The following is a 19,831-nucleotide window of genomic DNA, read 5'->3' on the forward strand; positions in this document are numbered from 1 at the left end:
GAAAACAATCAGAAAAATTATCCTTTGAATTAATTTACAATGTAACAACTTGTATTTTACAAAGAATAATTAAAATTCTAGTACCTACTTCTCCAAGTAATACACTTCAAAGAATCAGAAGCTAATCTCCCATTGCTTTCTGGAGTGTCAGTTTCGTCATTGCTTTCGGGAAGCAAATAAAGAGGCGGATTTTATGGCCAAGAAGGCGCAGAGCTACCCCTCGTTACCATACTGGTTTTCCCCGTGCTGTATGGATTTCTCCCTTATCATCCGAAAGGATGTTTTAGGCTAGCCCCAGACTAGGGGGTCAGTCTAAGTCTGTTTTCCTTATAAAATAAAAAAAAGCAGCTAATCTCCCATCTGAACTTCACTAATTAGCAAATTGAATGAGTGTTACATGGCTAAAATAATTACTATATATATTGAACCATATACAAAAAGTATGGAGATCAATATGAATATAAGTATAATGGCAAAAATCTATATGGGTCAAAAATTATCAAGATAGTTTAAGTGTACCATTTACGTCGATTGTGTTTGTATCAGCTTCCTGACACATACAATCAGGCATGGGGAATGTGTAGAGTGATGCCGTAAGCTTTTTCATCTCGCGACCCTTTGAATCACTACGGTAGAGCATATCTTGCATCTGGTATATAAAAGTTTCCCATCTGCATTAACAAATTAAGTATCATGTAAGCAAGCTAAGTTTAAATCATCATGTGATTACTGTAACATATTAAGTTTCATGTAAGTTGCAAGCGAAGTAAATAGGTTCCTGTTTTTTAAAATTACAAAAGAACACTGAGACAGTTCTGATTTGGTGTCTTAATGCAATGTCGCTCAATCCGAGCACAGATCTACTTAAACTTCATCGGCTCAACTATTATGCAACTGCAAAGCATGATTTACTGTTTTCATACAGTTTACACCCTGTTCTCTTAATCGTAAATCATAATACAGCAAATATCACTTTTAATCAGTAAAACTTAGTGCGGGTCAATAGAAATCAGTAACTTTATATAGCCAAATATATATTTGACAGTAAAAAACATTGGTTAAGAATAAGTTCAATAAGCAAAATTAGTGTCACTTGATTCGAAGAGAAAAAAACTTGAACTTGCTTCAGAAATCAATTTTCATCTTCACCTCACTTCTTTGTTATTTAACATCAAATGCAGAACGTAGTTGCATCTTATCCTCTTAACAACAATAGACTCTTCTCACTTCCTATACATATCCAATATATTACCTTCTCGTAAACTCCACCATAAATAGATGTAATTCTGACTGCCCAGAGCTAACAAGGATCGTGAAAGATAACCAAGGAAATGCAATTACCTAACATCGGGATTGTCAAATAATAGAGCTAGTTTCTTTTTGTCAGGTATGATTGTCTTTGAATGCCCTCCATATATATAACGTCGATGACCCATTAGAAAGTGGGGAAAGTTTCCACCTTGGGTAGTGACGAACACTTCACCATGAAGACAAACCGTATAATCAAGGGCTGCCAACCGAGAAGAGTGGCCCTGCAATAAATTTAGTCAAGCCGTCTGCATAGATATCCTTATATAGATATACTTCTATACCAGCACCATGATAGTATGTATATACCTGAAATGGGGCAAGTTCTTCTGGGGTTGCTAAAGTATCCTTCGTCTCCAAAAGTGGAAAAAGCTTTCTAAGAGGTGCCATGTACTTCTCAGCTTTATAAATTACCCCAGCAGCAACATACACTAATGTGGAATTGTCAAAACCCATGCCTCTAAGCAGCATTCCTACCTGAAAAAAATTAGAGTAATCACCTAATAAATATGGGAAACAAGGCCCACGAGGAAGAGAAAGTGGGAGAAGGATGGACAACCGCATAGATGATAACTCAAGAAGTCGGTAGAGAAATTAAAGAGGGGGGGAAAGAAGCATCTACTTTATGCATTGTTGGTTTAGAGATGGACAGAAAAGGAAATGCGTTAAATACTTGAAGCAACATCAGTCTTTTGTCACCAAGCTGTTTCATACCTCTAACGGAGTTAGTGGGCACTTTCCATCCCTCCTGATTGCACCAGGCCTTATGACTCGACCCCTTCTACGAAATTTTCCTCTCCAACCTTTTTCTCTAGCAATATCCATTTCCTGCTTTTCCTCCTCTCCTCCATCATATATACAGCAGGAAAATGCAACCATGTCCTGGAAGAAGATAGCTTTCAAGATCGTGCATATACGACAAAAATGCAGCCTGACATGTTTTAGGCATTACTTTTCCTTACTGAAGTAAATGAGAGACATTGTTTAACCTCTTATCTTCTACACACCTTTTCAAAGCGTAGATGCACTGAAACATACTTCCCCCCACTACTTAAGCTTTTCTGAACCATTCTTTGAACCATGACTTCTGCAAGTGATCGTATAGGCTGAGAAAATCGCAGGGCTTCAAAATTTGCCAAGCATCGTAGCCCTTGCACCTCTGGGGGTACTGTGTTAGCCAATCTATTTGAAAATGGTGCTACACGCACAGCCCTAAAAAGTAGGACAAGAATTGAGGCATATGGGACTATAATAAACCAATGTTGTGCATAGAGCATAAGAGGCCAATGTACTAGAGTGAATCCATACCCCAATGCCAACAGTCTTGGAAGTACTTTCTGTAGGTAATATGATGGACTCGACCAAGCTTTTAATCTCAAGTTCACAATGCTGCTAATATTATGGTTATACCGCTGGAGAACATCTTCTGGGAGCTGCCTTACTACATTCACCTTATTTCTAAGAGCATATATGAAGAAATCTTCATCAAATATGTCACCGAATTTACTGCAACAAAATAAAAGAAAATAGAAATACATGAGCATTGAAGATAATATATCCCAAAGTCATTCCTACAAAAAAAGATAATCTCATACATAAAGCACATAGCCCTCCTGTCAACTTGTCAAGACACTAAGACAGCCAAGCACAATGAATATTCTAAAACGTCCACATACAATGAAGATCAACTGCAGGTAGACGGCCTAAATCTATTAAGTCCAGTGCAACAACAAACCTAGAAACCTAGGCAGCAATTCCATTCAAATAATAATTTGACAAATATTATCAGTTACTATTGCAGCACAATTATCATAAAGTAGACATTTTATGAGCAACTCAATGAATAGATATTTGATGCTCATTGAGAATGGTTATCCAGCATATCGAATGAAGTTCTCTAAACACATTGTGCTTCAGCCCTTATCACTTTCATCATTTTTTGAGGTATGGGGGAGCAAACAAGTGTAGCTTGTATTGAAATAGATAGTATTGTCTGATACAAACGATATTACTTTTTTCTTCTGAATGTTGGTCCAAGTACACTCTTTCTTCTTGAGACCTTAATAAGAGCATCCAGTTTAGTCCTCTCAAATAGTTCATCTCACTAGTGTCACCTTAACAGACAGTGGAAAAAAGTACCTTTCTTCTGAGAATTGGTCCTCCAACGACACCCTTTCCTCTTCAAAGCATAAGCTAAGCATCCGAGAATATAACTAGTTAAGGAGTTAAAAGTCCTTCAACTCACTAATTTCACCTCAATGACATGAAATTACAGCTTGAATGCATCCTCAAATTCCAATAAAATTCTAGTATGAGCTGGTCAGCCATCATAAAAACTAAAACTATCCTAGGGTTGAGTTCTAGCTAATGCTTCACATATGAAGTCACGCATACCAACACATTAGCTTTAATAAGAAAAATGATGAGAGTCCGAGACCTAGAAATGGCAACAAAATTTTCATTATTAAAAATTTGTGCATTAAAGTGGTACCTGGAATCTCTCCAAACGCTATTTAGATGAAATATTGGAATAACAAGGGTAGCATTCAACAGCCCTGCCACAGCCACTGCATCGCATATCTGAATTTTGAAAATAACTAAAACTTCATAAGCAATATCAAATTTCAGTCGCAGTTAATAATAGTGATGTTCCATTAATAACAAAACTGCTTTCTAGTAAAAAATGTTGCACCTACCAAGAATCCTTAAATGTGAAACATGTAAGACCATCCAAGCATTTTGCTCAATAAAATAACACCACACTACCTAATTAATAACATGCAGTAGACGAGAAATCAGATGAAACAGGTCCGAGAGAGGAAATGTCTAAATGAAATTTCGCCACATGGTATAGGCCTTTGAATACCCTTCCCCACTGTTCCACCGCCAACCTCTCAGCTTCCCTTGAGGAATGTGTTCAACATTGTACTTCTTTCCTTCTTCATAATAGATTCATGGGATCTCTTAATTTAGGATAAGTATAATGGGGTCAGGCTAGGCCACCTCTTTTAGGAACACAAGCCTAGCCCCAAAAAAACACCCCACCCCCCAACCCTTCCTCTCGTGGAGAAGCGAACTTTTGTACCAAGGGTGGAAGGCAGGAGATCTCACCATTCCTTTTTCATAGTACATTCGTGGACTTTAAGATGTAGGCAATAAAAGTCCAACATTTGGTATTGCCTAAAGCCCTAGATCATAACAGCTTGAAAACTTGCTGTACTTTTCCCTTTATTTTCTGTGGAGAAAAAAGTGAGCTACAACACTCATATGACCCTAGGTCAGGTGAACCATATAGTGACCTCGAAATCCAAAGAGACCACCATACCATGTTCATGGAAATTTCAAATGTGATGTCCAAAAAGGGTCTCCAAATCATGACTCACGAGTCACGACTTTTAGGCCTTTACTGTATATGCAGTCATCTATGGTCTAGGTGTCCATTGTGCAAAGCAAGAAGGCGTCCTAATTTTTATAGTAATTTTCAGCCAAGGGTTATAGCCTTTAATAAGGGCCTTGCCGAAATGGATTCAGGCCCATATGTATTTTTTACTCAGATAGGTAATATGTTACTTAGACAACCTAAGAAAGCTTCTCTCAGGTTTCTAAAAAAAGTCACATCAATCCTACAAGGGTCTAATAGGGGAGTTGTAGCCTTCAAATCTAGGTTTCACGAACTTGTAAAGTAACTGTTCCAATGGACCCTATCTCGATAATTTTGGATCTAAAGTTTTGAAGAAGCTGAAAATATTTCCTAAAAAATCCATCAAAAAATTTAATGCCTGAAAGTCTCTCTAACATGATTTATGGTCAATGCCATGGTGGATCTAGTGTTGTCTACAGTCTTGCAAGCCATTAAATAACCAAAAAGAAAAAAAAACCTTGCTCTTCCATCAATCTCAAGTTCCATCTTTCCTTTTGATGTTATGGTGCAAGTATGTACGGAAAATTTGTTGTGGTCCAATTTTGAATCCAACACATTCATTGACTTCGTCCAAAATCGAATTAGCATGAATTATATCCTTCAAATTTTAAAGATTTGGGGTGCATCATCATATGTAGTTAGTGGCGGAGCCGGCTAGGGGCATGGGGGTGCATGTGCACTCCCAAAATAGAAGAAATAAATTCACCAAGTCCTCTGCACGGCACGCACTGCCTTTGTGCGGAACGCATAGACTTGTTGTTTTCTCGAATATTTTTAGCCTCTAGCAATGGCAACAGTTAATTAATGTTCTTTCTTTTTCTTTTTTTTGTACTTTATCTAAATAGCTAATAAGAAGCTTTTAACTAAGGTAGAAAAGATATTACCAAAATGTTACCATTTAAATCAGTACAAAATATTAATCAATGTTTTGATTATTTTATAGGATTTTTTTTTGTCAAAAACCACCTTATAAAACATGCAATTTGTGAGAAACCACCTTTTGTAACTTTTTTTTTGCGAAAACAAACAAATTTTTTTTTGCGAGAACAAACCTTATGCCTTATTGCGATCATCGATCCAAGGTTCCGGCATTAACCACGTCATGTGCAAGGCAAGTGACTTTTTAAACCCAACATGAACCTTGGATTAATGATCGGAAGAAGACATAAGGTTTGTTCTCACAAGAAATTTTTTGTTTAAGGTTTGTTTTCGCAAAAAAAAATTATATAAGGTGGTTTCTCACAAATTTCATATTTTATAGGGTGGTTTTTGACAAAATATCCTATTTTATATATAGTTTTTATATAATTTTTAACAAAAATATAAGTTCTTGCCGAATCTATATCGTACCCGCTTTCTAAAATCTTGATGTTGGCGTTTTTCGTCCCCGTATCTTTCTCGATGCTACATAATCTACAATCGTGCACCCCCGAATTGAAAATCCTAGCTCCGCCAGTGTCTATAGTCTAACGATGGCTAATACAGAAATTACCAAACCCATAACGATGCTTTGAAGGATGATGGCTTCCCTTTAATTTTCTTCGAGAATTTCCATCAAAACCAAGCCCACCTCACAAGCATGAGTTATATACATTTAAAACCGGCTATGCTAATATAAAATTCCGGCAAACCATAATGGAGGTTGGAAGTTTTTATGTTAGTCGAGTTCTTCACTTCAACGGTTCAACCTGCACTCATGTCTCGACAACTAACACTTCTTTGGACTGCTGGCCAGTGCAAAATATTAGTAAAATGCTTGACTCTGACATTTGGACACATACTTATGAGTCGTACTGGACACTAATAGCCAAAACTGAGCAACATAAGCCACAAATATGTCCTGCAATTGGGTAATTACACAAGCACAAACTATAACCTTCTCTAAGAGCAAGCAGTCTTAGCAGCATAAAAGGCTCTAGTAGCAATGTCATGACCCAAGGGAGCTTCTTAATACTTTTCAGGTGACTTTGGGTCAAGTTGGATTTCTTCAGGTGACTTCGGGTCAAGCTTCATCTACCTTGCAAGGGAAGCAGTGGAAGATAACCTTAGAAAATCACCTAAAAGACAAACAGACTGGCCGAAAGGGCTTTTCCACCAGAACAAGTCTCTGAAAAATGAATTATGGCATGCTGACATGGGGTATGTTAATTTGACTCTTCGTTTTGTCTTACGTACTCATATTGAACACTCATCACTTCAACAAGGATATGAAGTTCTTACCCGACAATTTAATGATCATCCAAAGTTCCAGCACATCTTGAATCTACATTTCCAGCTCCAAATATCACTATATACAAATGACTCTTAACATGAGGTTGGGAATGAAGGACTTTTTGAATAAGCAGGATAGAGAATTCCTTCCTATAGCCTTTTCAGATTCTAGTCAACATGGTGTTGGTACTCCACAATTTCACCCCTTGTATGTGCTTCCTTATTATCTTTATGCTCAAAATCTTCTTATCTTTCCTTATTCTATCCGCCTAAGTAATATTGTCTGTGTTTCTCATCTGCACTGCTACCACTAAATCTATTCTAATCCTAATTGTTTGCATTCAGAAAGTCTGTTCACAACAGCAAGGCTAAATACCTAATGATTTGTCCTCAGAAATTGATTTAAAAACAAGCAAAAATTTACTATTGTGTCATCGGGAAAACTTTGCTGACAACTGAAGTATTTCAAGGAAAAGTGCATCCTGGAGAATTCTTTTTCCAGCTAAAACACCATATCTTCTATGAACAAGTTGCTTTAAGGCAAAAAAAATTCAGTGTTTACCAATGCACTAACCTATCAAATATGTCCTATCAAATTTCTCCGTACAGCATTTTACAGATCACCATTTACCTTCATTGCTCTAATGAGCAAACTTATGTTTTAAGTAGAAATTCAAATTTGATTAATGGAAAATTACAAAGGTAAACAGACGTACTGAGAGGCGTTGCTGATTAAGTCCACCATTTGCTTCAATTATGAAGTATCCATTAGACTTGGGCAATTCTGAAAGGGGATGCGGACAGGAGATCAGGACTCAAAATCAAAAGACAAACAAGAAGAAAATACTATATACTTCGTACTATATAAGTTAAGGATGTCTCATGTTGCTTAAGGACACTGCTTAACTGATTAGTGATAGTAAATAGACAACAGAAGTTTTTCAATAGAGCAAAAGGCTGCACTTAGGCATGTTATTTTGTTTCACTTAATTTCAGTGACCAACATTGATGTGGATCATGTACTGTTTCATTTCATGCTAATGACATATATTCTAGGTAGATACCACTACGTCGATAGGAAGAACGAGCAAAGCATAAAACTTAGCCCCACGAGGACAATGAAAGCCAAACCTGTTTCAACAGCACTGTTATTTATGCAGGGTTTCCAGCCTCGTTGATATCTTGTAGGCCACACTGTTGTCAACTGCACATAATTGACATAGAAGCTCAAATATAAGAAATGCATCAGAGACAAGAATCAAGGGCCTCAAAAAACATATTTGAATATGCTGAATGGTGAACAATTATTTTTCACCTATGACACTACTTTATCTAAGTCACTCGATCAAAATAAAGAACCAGGAAAAGGGGACATGAAAGGTACTATGCAGTATACACTGCTCATTCCGAAATTGTTATGTACAATTGAAACCCTTTAAGGAGTCACATTACATCATACCCTCCAGGCTGAAAGGGGTAATCTGATATGCACTCCACTGCATTGCTTATACAATCCCCCTTCCCCCCACCCCCCACCCCACAAAAAATAAAATAAAAAAGAAGCTAAAGAACGAACTCGATAGTCAATTCATTCAGCTTAACTATATTGATTGTATCAGAAACTTCAATTCTTTTTCTGGAAACGCATAAGAAGAAGATAGATACCGTATTTTCAAGGTTAGCTGTTCAGTTCACAACCCACAACCCAAAAAGACCACTAATTGAACTCAATGGAAAACGCTCAGCTCATTAATCCCTACTTTGGCTAATCAAGAGACTGCAGCGATCAAAATATGAGCCAAGTACTTATTTCAGTCACTATCCTTTTATAACTATTAGAATTATTTGGTGGACTTGATGCTTCACTCCCCCATCCAACAGGTAACCATTGGAGCAACAGCACTGTAGTCTTTTTGATACTTGACCTTAGATCTGTTTTTTGTAGTATGGATAGAAGATGCTATAAGCCTCCAACTGCCGGAAAAAGATTTACTTTTCCTGCATGGGTTGTGATCTACAGACTACAATCTTTACAACGGATCTGGCAAAGCCATGAATATCTTTAAGTGTATTCCTTTTTTGGAGGACTGGTGCAGACTTAATCTTTTTAAGTCCTTCCTATGAGTATCAAAAAAATGAACAGAATAGAAAACCCAGTAGCATAGATTTTGTTTTCTCAACCCCCCCCCCCCCCCCCCACAAAAAAAAACCCCAAAGATACTTATTTGATGACATATACGATGCCTTTTAGTAATCTCAGAAAAAATTATGGAACTTCAGTTGCAAGTCAAATATTTTGTCTATGAAAACATTTAGTATGACAGAACTCCAAGAAACTGTTGAAAAACTCACAAGTAATAGAGCACACTTGGAGAAGATTAATATGAAATAGACTATGCACCCAAGAAACCACCACTACCATTTCCAATCATATACTCCAAAGCCCTGCACCCTTATGTTTTGGACCAAAGAATGGCCATGTCTTACATCTGGATTCATGGAACGATACACCCATATCTGGCACTAATAGCCAAGTCTAAGTAACATACAGGGAAAGTTGCAATATTTCAGTCTTAAGATGTAAATGTTCCGCTATATGTCAGTAAAGATCACGGATCACCAGTGTTCACCGAGATCATCATCATCATCATTATCCCAGTGTCTCTAAACAAATTCCTGCTCTAAGTTCCGTATACATGGTCCAATGTGCATAGAGTTTCTTTCTTGTTAGATCATGACCTGATATGCAATAATTGTCTACTATTCACAATATATTAGAAGTGTGTGCGGTTCATGAATCCAATAACCAAACACAGTAAGTGAAAAGTGAAAACTATGTTGAAAATGGACAAAGTCGCCACTAGAACAAACAACAAAATGCACAAAACTACTTGATAATTGTTTGACAATACGACTGATATATGTTAAATATATACTTGTAATTCCCTTCCTTTTCTGTTACAGTTAGTTGTAACTAACTTTGATGAGTCAGCAAGACCCTCAAGACCCTCTTGTATAAATGTTACTTTTCATTCATTGTAGCAGTTAGTCATTTTCATTCTCTCAATAATAGAACAATGATTTTCTCTCTCTACAATTCTCTCTATTTTCTGAGCTAAGTTCCAGATTGTAACATGGTATCAGAGCTCTCCTGATTCTTGAACTAATTCAGTCAGTATTCCGCAAAATCTTAATCATCATCGATTCAGTTCAAATTAAATGGAATCTGAAATTTCTGCAATTATTCAAAATTACAAATCAGTAAGCATTTCTTGAGCTGAAATCGGGAACTGTAAGTCTAAATCAAATTTCTCGATTCTGATTTTCTTGTTTGTAACTCTGAATTCATTTTTGAATCATCAAATTTTCATTATCTGAAGTTGTTAAATGTTGTGAGTTCAAAATCATTCAAGTTCATCTGTTATTCTCATATATTTCTGCATATCTTTCTTGAAATCTACAAATCTTGAATCCTTAGTTAATTTCATTTCATTCTCTCTATCAAAATTTCATCTGATTTCTTCAATTTATGGTTGAATCAATTTCTCCACTCATCAATATGGCTGAGGTTAATGAATCTAACAATCCTCAGAATAGATTCACTTTAGATCCAGCACAAGATCCTTCCTCACCATACTACATTCATCCTAGTGATTCTCAATATAGACTAGTTCCTACACCCTTCTCTGGAAGTGGTTACAATGACTGGAAACGCTCAGTAATCATAGGACTATAAGCAAAAAATAAACTAGGTTTCATAGATGGTTCCATCACCAAACCAAGTACAGATTCCTCATTGTTCAAAGCCTGGAGTAGATGCAACAGTACTCTTATCTCTTGGTTAATTCAAGTTCTGGATGTCACTATTGCTAGAAGTATTCTGTACTTTGATTTAGCCAGGGAAATATGGTTAAACTTAGAAGAACGCTTTGGTCAGACTTCTGGTACACAAGTTTATGGTATACAACAACAGATAGCAGAATTGGAACAAGGTAATATGAGCTTGTCTGCTTTCTACACTCAACTCAAAATGTTGTGGGATGAACTTGATGCTCACAATCCATTACCTGTGTGCACTTGCAATAATTGCACTTGTGATGTGACAAGAAAGATGCTTAAAGTGCAGGAAGAACAAAGGCTCACTTTGTTTCTCATGAAACTTAAAGAAGATTTTAAGCAAGTCAGGGGTACTATATTGATGCAACAACCATTGCCTCACATCTCACATGCATATAGGTTGCTTATGCAAGAAGAGAAACACAAAGAAGTGTATAATGCTGTGCACAATTCTTCTGATACTATGGCTTTCAATGCTACTAATACTAGTTACAGTAAGAAAAGATTTTATGATAACAGATCTAATACTGGAGATAGATCTTTTCAGTCAAGAACTTATTCAGGAAAAAGGCCCTTTTGTGACTACTGTAAGATGCTAGGTCACATAAAGGACAAATGCTACAAGCTACATGGTTATCCAAAAGATGATTGGAAGGGTAAAAGAATTGCTGCTACAGCTCAAATAGAAGAAACTGAAGAATTACCATCACCTGATTTGAATACACCTATTACCACTGCTCAATACAACCAGATTCTGGCTCTCATTGGCAAACCACCCACTGAAAATTCTGATCTCTCTCACACTGCCCTCCTAGCAGATATATCTTGTTTTTTCTCTTTCAATAATTCTGTCTGGATTATTGACAGTGGGGCTACAGATCATATGTGTCATGATCTTAGTCTGTTTTCTAATATCCAAAATGTTATCTCTCATAACAATATCACTATACCAGATGGTTCCACTATGCAAGTTCACCACAAAGGCATAGTATCTTTAGGCAAATACATCACATTACAAAACGTTTTACATGTTCCCAATTTCAAATTCAATCTTATATCTGTTCCCATGCTATGTAGAGACATGAATTGCCATATTTATTTCTCACATAATGCATGTTATATTCAGGTCCCTTCACTGAAGCAGCCACTGCTTCTTGGTGAAATCAAACATGGGTTATATTGCCTGGGTGATCAGCATCTTGTTTCTACTGATCCTGTTGTTCCCTTCTCTACTCATCATCCTACTGCTTGTCTTACTGCTGTTGACAAAGCCAAGTTATGGCACCTTAGACTAGGGCATTTACCTTTTGTTCATATTAATAAAGTTTGTCCTGATGTTAATGTCCATGAATATCTTGAAAATTGTATGTGCCAAGTTTGTCATTATGCTAGACAAACTAGATTACCTTTTTCTATCAGTTCAATAAAAACTACTAAACCATTTCAACTCGTTCATTTGGATATTTGGGGACCATATAAGATCCCTACTCATTCTGGTTGCAATATCTTTCTTACACTTGTTGATGATTATACTAGAATGACTTGGGTCTTCCTCATGAAACACAAATCTAATGTTGTTCAAGTATTTGCTGATTTTTATGTGTTTATTAATACACAATTCCAAACTTCTATCATTTCTGTGAGGTCTGACAATGCTATGGAGCTGTGTGAGGGAGATTTGAAGAAGTTTTTCACTAAACATGGTATACTTCATCAAACAAGTTGCACTGAAACATCTCAACAGAATGGGGTTGTGGAACGCAAACACAGGCATCTTCTTGAAACTGCCAGGGCATTATTTTTTCAGTCCAAAGTTCCTGCTCAATATTGGGGTGAATGCATTCTTTGTGCAGCTCATTTAATCAATAGAATGCCCCTACAGAGTCTTTCTTTCATCAGCCCTTTTCAGAGGTTATTTGGGAGTCAGCCTGATATTTCTTCCTTCAGAGTGTTTGGCTGCCTATGTTTCTGTTCTACATTGAAGCAAGGGAGATCTAAGTTCGATGCTAGAGCGGCTCCTTGTATTTTCTTGGGTTATTCACTCACACAAAAGGGTTACAAAGTTCTAAACTTGGTCACCAACAAGTTTATTGTCTCCAGGGACATTACATTCTATGAAAGGCACTTTCCCTTTCACTTCTCTTCTTCCTCTCCTCAGTCTTCTCCTTCTCCTTCTTCATCTATATTTCTTCCCCTCTCTACTCCACTACAACCCTTTCAAGATTATGATATTCCTGACATCTTTCATACATCTAATACCCCTTCTCCTTCACCAATTCCTACCTCCACTCCTTCACAATCTGCTACTTCTAATTCTGATCCATACACCCCTTCTTCTTCCCCTTCTAGTTCTCCTTCTTCTCCTCCTTCTCTCCATGATCTTTCCATCTCTATCCCACACACTTCTCCTCCTCTTCCTCTGAGAAGATCCACCAGACAACATGTTCTTCCTAAACATCTTGATGATTTTGTTTGTTCACAAGTCAGTTCTACTGATCTTTCTTCTAAGGACCACTGGTGTAATCTTGTGTCCTATTCTACTATTTCTTCTCATCACACTGCCTTCTTTTCACATCTTTCTACATTCACAGAACTTGCTTCTTATTCTCAAGCTTCTCAGGACCCTAACTGGGTACTTGCTATGACTAAGGAACTACAAGCACTAGCTGCCAATGATACTTGGCTCCTTGTTGATCTTCCTAAAGGAAAGAAACCTATAGGCTCTAAATGGGTTTATAAGGTGAAGCTTAAGTCAGATGGGACCCTTGAGAGGTACAAGGCACGATTAGTTGCCAAAGGTTTTAATCAAAGAGAAGGCATCGATTTCCAAGAAACTTTCTCCCCTGTGATAAAAATGGCTACTGTTAGGTGTTTGCTTGCACTGGCAGCATATCACAAATGGGATATTTTCCAACTAGACATCAATAATGCATTTCTTCATGGCGATTTAGTTGAAGAAGTATTCATGAAAGTTCCTGAAGGTCTCCCTAACCCTGACAACAAGGTTTGTTTACTAAAAAAATCCCTTTATGGCTTAAAACAAGCCTCTAGGCAATGGTTTGCCAAACTTGTGCATGAGCTCCTCTCTCAAGGCTTTACACAATCTTTGAATGATTATAGCCTTTTTCTGAAGCACAATAATGGCCTTCTTACATTGGCAGCAGTTTATGTCGATGATATTATATTGACAGGCAATGACCTTCCTAGCATTCATCAACTCAAAGCTCATTTACATACAACTTTCAGCATCAAAGATTTGGGGAAAATGCACTACTTTCTTGGCATTGAGATTACCTATCTTCCTACTGGGATTTGTATGTCTCAGAAGAAGTTCACTACTGAACTTATTACAAGTTCTAAGCTTACTGATCTTAGAACAGTAGCTACTCCTCTCCCTCTTAATTTGAAGCTGCAAGCAACTGAAGGGGAGTTGTATCATGACCCTGAATATTATAGGTGGCTTGTTGGGAAGTTAAACTTCCTCACTAATACAAGACCAGACCTTGCTTACACTGTTCAACACCTCAGCCAGTTTATGCAATCCCCTCGTCTCCCTCATGTGCAAGCTCTCCAACACACTCTCCGATATGTCAATGCTACAGCAGGTCATGGTATCCTCCTCAATGGCACTGCCACTCCTGTCCTTCAAGCCTATTCAGACTCTGATTGGGGTGCTTGTCTGGATACTAGAAAGTCTGTTACTGGGTATTTGATGATGCTAGGGTCTTCTCCCATCAGTTGGAAGTCTAAGAAACAAGGCACCGTTTCAAAATCCTCTAGTGAAGCAGAATATCGGGCAATGGCATCTGCTGCTAGTGAGATCACCTGGCTGGTCAGACTTCTTCAGGAACTCGAGATTCCTAATATTACTCCTGTGGTCTTGCATTGTGACAATCAGAGTGCTATTCATATAGCCAAGAACCCCGTTTTTCATGAACGGACGAAACATATTGAACTCGATTGTCACTTTACCAGAGACAAGGTCTTAGAAGGGTTAATTCAGTTAACTTATCTTCCTACCACTAGTCAGCTTGCTGATGTCTTCACTAAGATCCTTCCCTCACATCAGTTTCAATCTTTGCTTGGCAAACTTGGTTTGGTTTCTCCACCCCAAGTTTGAGGGGGGATGTTAAATATATACTTGTAATTCCCTTCCTTTTCTGTTACAGTTAGTTGTAACTAACTTTGATGAGTCAGCAAGACCCTCAAGACCCTCTTGTATAAATGTTACTTTTCATTCATTGTAGCAGTTAGTCATTTTCATTCTCTCAATAATAGAACAATGATTTTCTCTCTCTACAATTCTCTCTATTTTCTGAGCTAAGTTCCAGATTGTAACAATATATAAATGAGCAACGGTTAACATAGAACTCGTAGTACCAATCATAATAAAAATTTAGCAAACACATAATGGTAACTAGCTATACTTCTGCATACCGAACTTTACAATTCTTTGTCAATTTACCTGTCCACAATATCTTACCAAACTGAATACTAATACAAGCTCACCAAAAATCCAATGCAAGGCGTAAGTAGTACACATAACATATCCCCTTTAGTTGTTTACTTGGGTTTCCTATAAGCTGAAATGCCAACATATATTAGCTAATGTCCGAAACGTTCATATATTTTGCTTCTAATATCAGGCAATGACACTTAAAGCTAGGACCAAGAACACCACCCAGAACATGACTACATGAGTGACTTTAGTTAGTGTGAGCCAGTCTCGCCAAAACTTGCTCCAACTAAAACATTATTATCATCATCATTCATACTAGAACAACACACAAGTTACCTTTCAAGGTTCAAGCTACACCAAACAAGGCACATTTCCTACTTAAAAGTTTCCACCTACCATAACTAAACCTAACTACCCATAACATAACCAATCATAAACTAAGCATTAAAATACACATTCATAAACAATAACTAATCAAAACATAAATTTAAAAATAAGGGTATGTAATGATTTAAGAACATACAGCATTAGTAGAATGATTAGCCTCATCTTGCAAAAAAGGCCAAAGCCTCTCAAAAACCTCAGGACTTCTATACAAAGAACCAGGTAATCTTGGCTCATTTAGAACAAATCCACCACTAAACTCAACAATATTTCCTTTTAATTTCTCCAACCCAATTCTCTCTCCTCCATTAACTTTACTATCCAAGCTCAAAGATCCCATATAAGCCAACATTCCTGTAATATACAACAATGGCGCAAACAACAACACCCCTTTTCTCCTAAAAACCGTCGCAATTACAATGTACACCACTCGTTCAACGAAATTACCCAACTTCATCGGCCCACCACCAACACGACTGATTCCTGGGCCGGAGATCAGCCCATTGGGCTTCATACGTGTGGGCCTGAATCGAGGGGAAGAGGGTGGAGAAGTGGGTGGTGATGATGGGTTGAAATTGGGCCCGAGACGACTGTAACCGTGCATCAAATCGAAGGAAAGATTGAATCTTTTTTAATGGGGAAGATCAAACTTCAAAAATGGTGGAAAACCCAGAAAATTTTGATTAAGAGGGTAAAAAATTGAAGATTTTAAAGATTAACATAATTGTTGATATGAAAATGATTGTGATTTTGATGATTTAGGAGAGAGAAAGAATGGAGGTGAATGGCTATGGCGTTTAGCAGGAGAGAGAGTGAGAGTGTGAAGAGAAAAAAAAAAGGTGAAAAAAAGGAAGAAGAAAGGAGATTACAGTGTGTGGGGCCCTGCACCGACGACCCAAGTGGAGTTTGAGAGTGAAGAAATAAAAGTTGGATTATGGGATTAATTAAGATCCTTAAATTAGATTAGGGATGTAATACTGTTTTTTTTTTTTTTGAAAGAGAGATTATAACATATAAAGACAAATTTTGACATGTTTTGTCAAGTTAACTCATTCAATTTTAGTGCTTGGATGTTGGTAGTGTTTGTTTGTTTGCTTCTTGTTATTGTGGGTGTAAGATTTCATGGAATAGGTATGTTTTCGATGTGGTTGTATGTTTGTGTTGATGGTAAGTTTAGTTAAAGATTTTTTATTGAGGTGTTTTTTTTAGTAGTTTTCATGTGGTGAATGAAAAATATAAATTTGTTAACATCTTTCTTATACTATTAGAAATTTACTGGCACATAACAAACAGATTACTTATGAGGTGAGGGGATAAGGGGATCTAACTCACAAGGAAACTATAGTAATTCAGATTATAATCGAAAACTTTACTTAAAAGTGAAAACATAAAAAATGCCCCAACTTTACTAAATTTGCTAAGAATTGGCACGTGTCTTTTAAGCATGAAACATTTAAAAAATAATTAATATGATATTCTTTTTACATACTTTTACGATAATATTGCTTTGTTTTGAAAATTAATAATAATTAACAATTTGGATCATTTTCATGTATTATTTATGATATCGTCCAATTATAAGTCATTGGAAAGATCAATTCACAAATTATTTCAAAAGATAATCATTAATTAGGCTAATGATACACCGTAAAGAAAATTTGTATAAATAAACCATGTAACATATTTTTCGTACTTGTACTTTTGGACTATATAGTTTGATATCTCCTATTCCGTCAAAAAATTTTGAACTTTGATATGTTTAATAATCATCAATTAGTTATATTTATAAGAAATTGATATTTTGAAAATATAATGATGAAAGTAACAAGAAAGGAGTAAAAATAATAAAAAAGTTGACATTTTTAAATATCTTTAATTATCGATAATTTTTTAGCTTTTAATTTAATAGTGTTGCAATTATTATTGGTCGAGGAGTAATATAGAATATGATCACGTAGGTTATATAAGATGTTTTATCAAGCAGATGTGTGCCGATATAGTAAGTGATCCTTTTTGCTAAAAGATATGGTCTAATTAATCATAGTCTTTGAATTACTAGCTTTTTTTTAAAAAAAATAAAATACATGGTTTGTTCATTCTACTTCTTTACCAAGGTGAGTGGTGTCATGCTCATTTTGTGGAGATCATAAATACATTTGTCATTGTGTTTAATTTCTTGGTGAATTTATAGTCCATCCACCATCATTATATTTGATCCCTACTTTATAAATGTTGTATGCACTATCATGAACTCATGCCATGGCCCATGCAGTGCCTAATGGTGCTTTTGAAGCATGCTCAAACATATTTTCAAACAATATCTTCATAGGGATTATAAAGCCTGAAATTTCCCAATATTTCGTCATACTCACTTCTTATTCCCAAATTACCAACCATTAGAATTCTTCTTCTCAGATCTTTGACTACCTCCTTATACTTTTTTTCCCAAAAATGTCAAATAGACGTCTGAAACAGATGTCGATAGACGTATGAAACATATATCTAGCCTTATTTCATGTTAAAATAAATTGACGTCCTTCTAGCAAGGGTCGTCTATCGAGAAAAGAGAAAGAGTAGGTGGTGGTGGTGGTCCATCAAGAACAAATAAAGTTTATTGAGTTTTTCGAAACGTGAAAGCATCCGTATTTATGAATACATGCGAATCTATAACATTTTCGTATACCATAGACTATTGATCGTGTAAAAATGATACCAAAAACTGAAGACCGAATCTCATTTACATTATTGCGCTTTATCGCTCATCTACACCAAAACAAAGAAAAATTAATAATGCAACCCTTAAACGAATATGTTTTGCGCCAAACCCAACTGTCATCAGTAAGAAGAACAAAAAAGTTCGTTTAGGTCGCTTATTTTTAACGGTTACAGAATTATTCTTTTGTTGGTTTCTATAATACAACATTTTTTTTTCCAGTTTTATATTTTACTACAAAATCTCTCATACTTTCCCTTATACCTTTTTCGAGATTCAATTTCAGACAAATTTCCGAATTCGAAGAAATAAATTGTCATCCATAAATTAAACAAATCAAGCCCACTTACTGTGAGCAATTCTTCTTATTTTCATGCTATGTTTATTCTTTTCCTTTTTATTATCTGAATAATTTCGTTTTGTTTATGTCGTATATGAAGATTTACTGCAAATTCTCTGTTAATTCTGAATAATTGCAGAAAAGGGCACTACTATTTATCGAGGAACTAATTTCCCAGATTGAAATTCGTCATTAAATACAACGAATTAGGATGAGATTTTCCAAAGTTAATCTTTTAACGAGGATTAAAATTAAAATGTAGGTCAAAATTTGGGCTTTGTTGTTTGTTGATGAGTTTTTGTTTCAAAAAGTTGCATTTTTTTGGCAATTGGTTAGTGGGTTGAGGTGGAAGTTTTGCTTATTGATGTTAAATTGGCTTTTAGTTCATGTAAAGGTGCTTCATTGATTTGTGCTTTTTTTTCCTTTTAGGGTTCGAATCCGTATTCATGTTTATATGTCATACTATAAGTTTGGTGGAAGTATAAAGTATTGACTATTGTGTATTTAGTTTACTATGTGACATAATGACATATTATGTGTGCTATTTGTTACTTGGACTAGAGTATAAGGCTTGAGCGCGGACCAAGTAGTACTTGGTCTAGTGGTAAGGTTGGGGGTTCAATCCCTACCAGAGGCACTTTGAAGGTAGGGATTTCCCTTACCCTTCCTCCTTACTCTCAAGTGCCTGGCCCATTGAGCCAAGCAGGGTCCGGGCCACTTCTTCTTACCACAAAAAAAAAAAAAAAAAGGCTTGAGCGCGGGCGAGGTGTGAAATTTGGCCATTTAATAGAAGTTTTGCATGTTATTGAATTGAAGTGCTCATACTATATGCTTGTATTGTAGTTTTCGACGGTTGAGTGTTGAGCATCAAACACGGGTAGTTAAAAGGTGAAATGAAGAGTTTGAGTAATATAGCTTTGGCTACTTTGTCTTCCTGGCTTGATTGGTGTTTTGTTTTGTGTGTTTAATTAATTTTAAGCTTAAGTACAGCTTTCTATTCCTTTTGTCTAGCAAAAGAACAAGAAGTTTAGATGAGGTCGTGTGTCTTGGTTGAAAACATGAAAACAAATTTATCCGCCATGCATATGTTATTAAACCGTATCCATTTTAACGTGTTAAGTACTTGAAAACTCTATATCTATGAGTATGCTTGAAAGT

General features: G+C 36.3%; 1 protein-coding gene across 1 annotated transcript; it reads right to left on the reverse strand.

Moving 5' to 3' along the window:
- LOC104895404 (hypothetical protein) lies at positions 1-16,537 on the reverse strand. Its single transcript, XM_010681942.4, has 10 exons — positions 15,760-16,537; positions 8,072-8,144; positions 7,657-7,724; positions 3,800-3,888; positions 2,617-2,814; positions 2,316-2,520; positions 2,023-2,190; positions 1,618-1,785; positions 1,342-1,532; positions 1-671 (listed from the first exon to the last, which is right to left on the reverse strand). The coding sequence occupies exons 1-10, from the start codon at positions 16,222-16,224 to the stop codon at positions 500-502; spliced, it is 1,797 nt and encodes a 598-aa protein (XP_010680244.2). The 5' UTR covers positions 16,225-16,537; the 3' UTR covers positions 1-499.
- Positions 16,538-19,831: the final 3,294 nt, after the last annotated feature.

The sequence above is a fragment of the Beta vulgaris genome, chromosome 1 (assembly GCF_026745355.1).
Source record: "Beta vulgaris subsp. vulgaris cultivar EL10 chromosome 1, EL10.2, whole genome shotgun sequence".
In the NCBI taxonomy this organism is placed as follows: domain Eukaryota; kingdom Viridiplantae; phylum Streptophyta; class Magnoliopsida; order Caryophyllales; family Amaranthaceae; genus Beta; species Beta vulgaris.

What these genes read in the sequence shown, in the direction of transcription:
- LOC104895404 (XM_010681942.4), bottom strand. Translation starts at nt 16,224, where the DNA reads ATGCACGGTTACAGTCGTCTCGGGCCCAATTTCAACCCATCATCACCA. An exon ending in TAACAGTGCTGTTGAAACAG is followed by an intron (nt 7,725 to 8,071) that starts GTTTGGCTTTCA and finishes ATCCCCTTTCAG; the next exon opens with AATTGCCCAAGTCTAATGGA. An exon ending in AAGAACTTGCCCCATTTCAG is followed by an intron (nt 1,533 to 1,617) that starts GTATATACATAC and finishes AATTTATTGCAG; the next exon opens with GGCCACTCTTCTCGGTTGGC.